The following is a 7989-nucleotide window of genomic DNA, read 5'->3' on the forward strand; positions in this document are numbered from 1 at the left end:
GGTGGAATGTAAAGTCACAATCTCCCTGGTGGAATGTAGAGTCACAATCTCTCTGGTGGAATGTAAAGTCACAATCTCCCTGGTGGAATTTAAAGGTGACTCTGCCCCCATTAACCCTCCCCTCTCAGGAACATCCGTGGACCTGTTTCAGAACTGACCGAGCACCAATGAATCAGACTCACCCCTGCGGCGACAGCTTGTCCAGCCAACCACTGATGATGGGCGGAGCTCTCTCCGTCAGGGAGGCGGAGCTAGCGTAGCTGGCGTAGGGAGAGATGGTCAGGTCCTCCTCCGAGCCGAAGGTGGGCGGGGTCAGGTGGCGGAGGGGCGGGGCCAGGTCCCGGGGGGGCGGGGTCAGGTCCCCCACCGTGCTGTAGCCCTGAGAGTCTCGGGACAGACGAGGACCCCTGGAACCAGAACCAGGACCAGGTCAAGAACCAGAACCAAGACCAGGTCAAGAACCAGGACCAGGACCAGGTCAAGAACCAGGACCAGGTCAAGAACCAGGACCAGGACCAAGTCAAGAACCAGAACCAGGACCAGGTCAAGAACCAGGACCAGGACCAGGACCAGGTCAAGAACCAGGACCAGGTCAAGAACCAGGACCAGGTCAAGAACCAGGACCAGGACCAGGACCAGGACCTGGACCAGGACCAGGACCAGGACCAGGACCAGGACCAGCGCCAGGTCAAGATCCAGGACCTGGACCAGGTCAAGAACCAGGACCTGGACCTGGACCAGGACCTGGACCTGGACCAGAACCAGGTCTGATCAGGATCTGGTCACAGCAGACACACACACAGGCAGGTGGAAGCAGCAGCGGGATGACCAGAGGGGCCTCAGCTACTCCAGCTAGCCTAATGTAACATCAGGTACTGCAGCTAACCTCAGTTAGTCTTGGGTAGCCTTAGCTAACCTCAGCTAACCTCAGCTAACGCACCTAACCTTAGCTTTATCAGCTAGCCTTAGCTAACCTCAGCTAACCTTAGTTCAGTGGTCGGCAACTGGCGGCCCGCAGGCCAAAATTGGCCTGTGTCCAATAATATCTGGCCCGCCAGATGACATTGAAAATCTGATATATTTTTTTTTTTATTATTTACTATCACAAAAACGACAATTTCATAGAGAATTCAAAGCCTTTATTTAGAAAAGATAAAATAAAAGTAGAATCTTCATGATTCCGGACGCACACAATTCTGTATAGTTCCCTGTCACCTGTAGCATAGGGGGGCCTTAATTAGAGGTGCACACAAATATTCAGGAGTGATCAGAGGTGGAAAAAGTACAAATTTTCTGCTTGAAAATTACTTAAGTAAAAGTAAAAAGTACCCATTAAGAAAATTACTTAAGTATAAAAGTACCTCAAATTAAATATAATAAAGTACCAAAAGTACATGGTGTAAAATGTACTTAAGTACAAAAGTAAAAAGTAAAAAGTACAAAGTACAAAATTCTAAGTACAAAATTATTTTCAAAAGGATTGCAAAGAAATGAAGAATCCAAGAATTTGCTTACAACTCTAAATAATGGTGATATTATTCTGACCCCATTAGCGTTTGTTTCAATTACCCCATTTTAATTTCGTCGGCTTGAGCGTCGGCTGCCACTCAAGGCTGATTTATGGTCCCGCGTTACACCAACGCAGAGCCTACGGCGTAGGGTACGCGGTGACACGCACCGTACGGTGCGCTTCGCCGCGTACCCTACGCCGTACCTTACGGCGTAGGCTCTGCATCGATTTAACGCGGACCGATAATTCAGGCTTCAGTCTTCATCGGTCCTCGACGCGACGGCGGTTCCTTCAGCCTTTCCGGCCCGCCTCTGCAGCGCAACTCCCCCGGGAGATGCATCTCCTTCTCGGGGAGGCCGAGTCTCCCCGTCCGCCCCAGGTGTCTCGTTACAGAGCCGCCGCCGGGCAATCACGGGCAATTCACTCGCCCCCCTTCCTTCCCGTCCGCCTTATGGTTCCGCGTTAAATCGACGCACGTTGTCGCGTACCCTACGCCGTAGCTCTGCGCCGGTGTAACGCGGAACCATAAATCAGCCCCCACTGTGCTGTTCTCACGGCAATAGCCTACATTTTCATTTAATGTAAGACTTTAATTTGTAGCGAGTAACGACATGTCCAATTTTAAATGTAGCAGATTAAAAGTACGATTTTTTCCTTGAAAATGTAACGAAGTAAAAGTAAAAGTACAGAAAAATGAAAGTATCAATAAAAGTACAAATTCTCAAAAATCTTACTTAAGTACAATAACGAAGTACTTGTACTTCGTTCCTTTACACCACTGGGAGTAACGTAGGCACAGACTCCCGGCAAAACTCCTGAAGCTGTTGAAATGGTAAGACGTATTTGTTGTGGTTTAACCTGTGAAAAATACAACTGATAACTTACCTTGAGTTTTGCTGTTGGTCTTTTAAATGGTAAAACGTCCATTATATGTGTAAAAATACGTTGTAAAATCCGCCTCATTTGCATATCCTCTCACTGGCTTCAGCAGACACAGAGACACAGAGACAGAGAGCTGCTGCTCCGTGTGCACGTGCTGACTACTGTGCTACTGTTCATATCATGGGTTTTTCATGTGTTTAATGTCGTTCTGTGTATTTTAAAGAAGGACTGGATTTGTTAGTAGCTTGGCAGAAAATAATATTATTATCACCAAGTTACTTATAAGCGGTTTCATAACGGAGCCACAGAGTAGCTAAAGCAGTAATAACACACTAATAACAGTCTGTAGCAAATTCAAGTTACTTTATTTAAACTAATGACTTTCTTAAATTACTTTTTTGTACAAGATATAATAGTATAATAATACTAGTAGCCTATAGATAAGGGGAAAAAAGTTTTATTTAGTAGGAAAAAAACCATGTTTGGCCTGATTGATGTTCTGGCCCACCGTTCAGTTGCTCCGAAAACATTTGGCCCGAGGCAAAACTTACTCGCCGACCCCTGCCTTAGTTAGTCTTAGCTAACCTCAGCTACCTGTATCCACCACAGCTACTGCAGCTAGCCAAAGCTAGAGACATTACTCTTACCCATAATCCTCGGTGTTCCGGGCCTCCTCCGTCCGGGTCTCCTGTCCGTCCGCTCGGCTCCGCCCACTCTGTGGAACGGACCAATCAGTGACGGTTCTGCTGGACAGGAAGGGGGCGGAGCTAGACGTTACCTCAGTGAAGCCCGCGGGTCGTCGGTTCTGGAAAACCGTCTCGCAGTACGGACTGATCTCCTCGTCCGGGTCGTCGGTGGAGGCTGCGGGACAGAACCGGGTCAGAACCAGAACCGGGTTAGAACGGGTCAGAACCAGAACCGGGTCAGAACCAGAACCGGGTCAGAACCAGAACCGGGTTAGAACGGGTCAGAACCAGAACCGGGTCAGGGTTACAGAGTTCTGGTTCTGGACTCACCTCTGGCGGATCCGGAGGAGTTGTTGCTCAAGGTGCCGCCGCTGAAACACAAACCAACAACTTTAGAAGAGTCGTCTGCGTAGAGCAGTGATTCTTAACCTTTCTGACCTTGGGGCCCAATTTTTTCAGTACAGAGTGGCCCGGGGCCCGTTAAATATTAACACTGTATAGCAGGGGTATTCAACTAAAACTTTAAGAGGTCCATTTAGAGAAAATTTACTCAAGCGAAGGTCCAGCACATCATAAAATATGTATATATATATATATATATATATATATATATATATATATATATATATATACTGGTCGGGAGTTGCTATGCAGTCCCGCGGCCCACACGTACAAAACAGAATTCTTTTTGCGGCCCACTAGGTGGCGCTCGCAGCCCAAGTGTGGGCCGCGGCCCTATGGTTAAGAATCACTGGCGTAGAGGATCATCTTAAACATCAGAGAGGTGGTCTCGGCTCGATTCCATTCCAGACTTTTTTTTTTATTTGGAGTGAGAACATAATCGACACAGCAACCGACACAACTCCATTCATGTGTATGTGCGACCACGACGCAAGGAGAAGAGTCGGCACAAGGAGAAGAGTCGGAGCAAGGAGAAGAGTCGGAGCAAGGAGAAGAGTCGGAGCAAGGAGAAGAGTCGGAGCAAGGAGAAGAGTCGGCACAAGGAGAAGAGTCGGAGCAAGGAGAAGAGTCGGAGCAAGGAGAAGAGTCGGAACAAGGAGAAGAGTCGGAGCAAGGAGAAGAGTCGGAGCAAGGAGAAGAGTCGGAACAAGGAGAAGAGTCGGAGCAAGGAGAAGAGTCTGAGCAAGGAGAAGAGTCGGAGCAAGGAGAAGAGTCGGAGCAAGGAGAAGAGTCGGAGCAAGGAGAAGAGTCTGAGCAAGGAGAAGAGTCGGAGCAAGGAGAAGAGTCGGAGCAAGGAGAAGAGTCGGAACAAGGAGAAGAGTCGGAGCAAGGAGAAGAGTCGGAACAAGGAGAAGAGTCGGAGCAAGGAGAAGAGTCTGAGCAAGGAGAAGAGTCGGAACAAGGAGAAGAGTCGGAGCAAGGAGAAGAGTCGGAACAAGGAGAAGAGTCGGAGCAAGGAGAAGAGTCGGTGCAGCCTCCACCACCTTCTCTCCTATTGGATGTGCCGAGATGTCGTCCCAGAGCGGCACGGAGAAATTAAAAATGTTCAATGCGGGCAGGGTTTGCAGCTCAAACGCAGCGGCAGGCGCTCTCTCGCCCACGGAGCGGTCCGCTCCTACACCGGTAGCACATACATGAATGTGATCGCCGGCGGCGTCTGCGCTTCACCTCTCTGTGAAAGGGGCGTGTTGTTATTCCCGGAGTACGGAAGAGGAAACTCCTCCCACGTTCATTTCTGACCAATCAGAGAACAGCTGGTTCATTTCTGACCAATCAGAGAACAGCTGGTTCATCTGTTAACAGTTTGAACCGCTACAGACGGTTGTGAACACAAACCCCACAAACCAGAAACGAAACAACTATCGATTTAGCCCCTGAATCGGAACAAAACAAACGGGCCACAGGTCTGAAAGCTCCTTAGACCCCCTGACCCGGGTACCCTCAGACCCCTTTATAATAATAATAATAATGACTTGGATTAATATAGCGCCCTTCAAGGCACCCAGAGCGCTTTACAGAGATCATTATTCATCCATACACATTCTCTCTGGTGGTGGTAAACTACATTGTAGCCACAGCTGCCCTGGGGCAGACTGACAGAAGCGTGGCTGCCATATCGCGCCTAACGGCCCCTCCGACCACCACCAACATTCATACACATTCATACGACCCCTTTAGACACCTTAAACCACCTCAGACCACCTTAGACCCCCTTAAACCACCTCAGACCACCTCAGACCACCTTAGACCACCTGACCCGGGTCACCTCAGACCACCTTAGACCACCTGACCCGGCAGTTCGAAAACAAAGTGAGATTTCTTTTAAGAAAACTTTTGATTACATTACAGTGAATGGGGACCGAGGCAGGAATTGCCCACCCCCCCCCCCCCCCCCCCCCCCGTTTAAATGTTGTGCATACCCCGCCTGTCAAAGTCACATTTTATGTATCCCAACATCTATGTCTACATTCTGACCAAAAATGATTTGTCCAGCTTTCACAGTTTGGCCGTGAGCTCGAGTTACAAATAAAAATGAAGGGCATTTTTTTACTGTCCCTCCCACTCTAAAAAATGAGAGCTGCACTCTAAATTTGACAAAAAAGTGATTTCCAGTCCTCGCTTCAATGCTCATATCTTGAAAAGTGTACATTTTAGGAAAAAACAGTTTGGTGTTTTGGAGACGGAGAGGTTTTCCTCCGTTTTGAAGTCTGAATGACATGTCTACGTGCAAGTATGAGAAAGTTAAGTGACCCAGAAAAAAGGTGAATTTTGTTTTTTTTTTCAATCTGCCCCATTCACTTACATGGGAAAATCTCCCCATTAATTTGGAAATTTGGAAATGTTTTTGCACTTCGGTACTGACACCTCAGACCCCCTCAGACCCCCTCAGACCACCTCAGGACCCTGGTACCCTGCTAGCTGATCCAGGGCCAGTTGTGGTCCAGTATCCAGACCCCCCCACGTACCCCCAGGGTGACCCACCTGTTCCTCTCCCGGTTCTGGTCCAGACCCAGCCTGGGGGGGGTGGGGGGCCCCTGGTTCTGGCTGCAGGGCCCCCGGGGGCCCCCAGGGGGGGCCGCGGTTCTGGGGGCGGCCCCCCAGTAGAGCTCGTTGGAGACCATCTCCAGACCCCCGGGTCCGGGTTCCGGCTCCGAGGGGGACGTGGGGGACTTGGGGGCCCCCCGGGTCAGGCGGGGGGGCACGGGGGGCACGGGGGCCCCCTCCTGGTCCCGGTCCTGGTCCTGGGGGGGTCTTGAGACCAGGAAGGGCAGCATGCTGAAGCAGATGGACTCCTGGGACCGGCGGCGGGGGGACCCGGGGTCCGTGTCCTGGTCCAGGTCCTGGTCCTGGGGGGGGCAGAACCGGACCGGGGCCGTCCGGCGCCGGTTGAACACGGTCCGGGGTTTGGGGACCGGCTTCGGGGGCAACATGGCCGCCGTCACCGACTGGCAGCGCTGCCGGAGCTCCGGCCTCTGATTGGCTCTCTGGGCCTCTGCCGGCCAATGATTGGCCCTCTGGGCCTCTGCTGCCCTCTGATTGGCTCTCTGGGCCTCTGCTGCCCTCTGATTGGCCCTCTGGGCCTCTGCTGCCCTCTGATTGGCTCTCTGGGCCTCTGCTGCCCTCTGATTGGCTCTCCTGGCCAGGTGCAGGATCCTCTTGCGGTGCCCGGTAGCCGTGACCCCCAGGCTCACCAGGGCCTCGTGGTCCAGGGGGGCCAAGTCTCCGGCCAATAGGAGGCCGGCGCGGCGGAAGGTGTCCAGGTACCTGCGGGGACGGACACGTCAGTTCAGTTCAGTTTATTTCAGTTTACTTCAGTTCAGTCCAGTTTATTTCAGTTCACTTCAGTTTATTTCCGGTCCTCACCTCTCCAGGTGGATGACGGTCAGCAGCGTCTCAACCGGCGTGCTCCCGTCCAGCGTCGCCATGACGACCATCGTGGAGTCCAGCAGGTCCGGCAGGAAGAAGAAGATCTGCGTCCATCGCTGAGTCACAGCGGCGCCGCCGGACCGGCGTCCATCTAATAATAATAATAATAATAATAATTAAAGCTGCAAGCTAAGGTCAAAGGTCAGGGGTCAGATTTCTATATTTTCCAGGTTATACTATATGAAGTCTGTACTGACTGAGTCATGTGACCAGTTCTGGCTGAATGACTCAGCAGCTGAGCTCTGGTTGCCCCGGCAACAAGAACCTCGACTTAGAACCTTCCGGTTTGGCTGTGAGAAACCCAGATTTTGGCTTCTGACAAGTTCTCAAATAACTCAGATTTGTGAGAAAACCGTAGCTCCTAGCAGAAAAACGAAAACATCGTGAGAGACACAGAACCCGGCAGATTCTGACAATCTTAATTAATTAATTAATTAATTTATCCAGATATTCTTTAAAATGAGTGAGTAAGGTCAGTGCGAAGACAGAGTGAGATTCTTTTGAAGAAAACTTTTGATTACATTACAGCCAATGGAGACCAAGGCAGGTATTGGCGCCGCTCTAGCCCCCCCCCCCCGTTTAAATGTTGTGCATACCCCGCCTGTCAAAGTCACATTTTATTAATCCCAACACCTATGTCTACATTCTGACCAAAAATTATTTGTCTGCCTTTTACGGTTTGGCCGTGAGCTCGAGTTACAAATTAAAATTCAGGTTCTTTTTTTACTGTTTCTCCCACTCTAGAAACTGACACCCGCACTCTAGATTTGACGAAAAAGACTGTTTGGTGTTTTGGAGAGAAGAGAAGTTTTCCTCCGTTTTGAAGTTTGAATGACATTTCTACGTGCAAGTATGAGAAAGCTAGGTGACTCAGAAAAAAGGTGAATTTTGGCTTTTTTGAACCTCCTCCCATCCACAGTGTGACATTCTGCGCCACACGCATACATGGGAAAATCTCCCCATTAGTTTGGAAATTTGGAAATGTTTTTGCCAAAAGCGCACGTTTTTGCACGTTGCGCGAAA

The 7989-nt window shown here is 50.2% G+C and overlaps 2 protein-coding genes across 2 annotated transcripts in view; both read right to left on the reverse strand.

Annotated features, from left to right (window-relative positions):
- LOC133447741 (arf-GAP with Rho-GAP domain, ANK repeat and PH domain-containing protein 3-like) overlaps window positions 1–7215 on the reverse strand; it is a 51662-nt gene extending 44447 nt beyond the window's left edge. Inside the window, exons 1-7 of the mRNA XM_061726468.1 lie at window positions 7164–7215; window positions 6904–7057; window positions 6022–6804; window positions 3409–3449; window positions 3171–3253; window positions 3040–3107; window positions 183–407 (exon numbers count right to left, since the gene is read on the reverse strand). Of these exons, the coding sequence (XP_061582452.1) occupies window positions 183–407; window positions 3040–3107; window positions 3171–3253; window positions 3409–3449; window positions 6022–6804; window positions 6904–6974 (1271 nt within the window). The 5' untranslated portion in view covers window positions 6975–7057; window positions 7164–7215. The remainder of the gene's footprint in view (window positions 1–182; window positions 408–3039; window positions 3108–3170; window positions 3254–3408; window positions 3450–6021; window positions 6805–6903; window positions 7058–7163) is intronic.
- LOC133446702 (arf-GAP with Rho-GAP domain, ANK repeat and PH domain-containing protein 3-like) overlaps window positions 1–7989 on the reverse strand; it is a 158271-nt gene that overhangs the window by 134571 nt on the left and 15711 nt on the right.

This window comes from Cololabis saira, chromosome 7 (genome assembly GCF_033807715.1).
Source record: "Cololabis saira isolate AMF1-May2022 chromosome 7, fColSai1.1, whole genome shotgun sequence".
Lineage (NCBI taxonomy): Eukaryota > Metazoa > Chordata > Actinopteri > Beloniformes > Belonidae > Cololabis > Cololabis saira.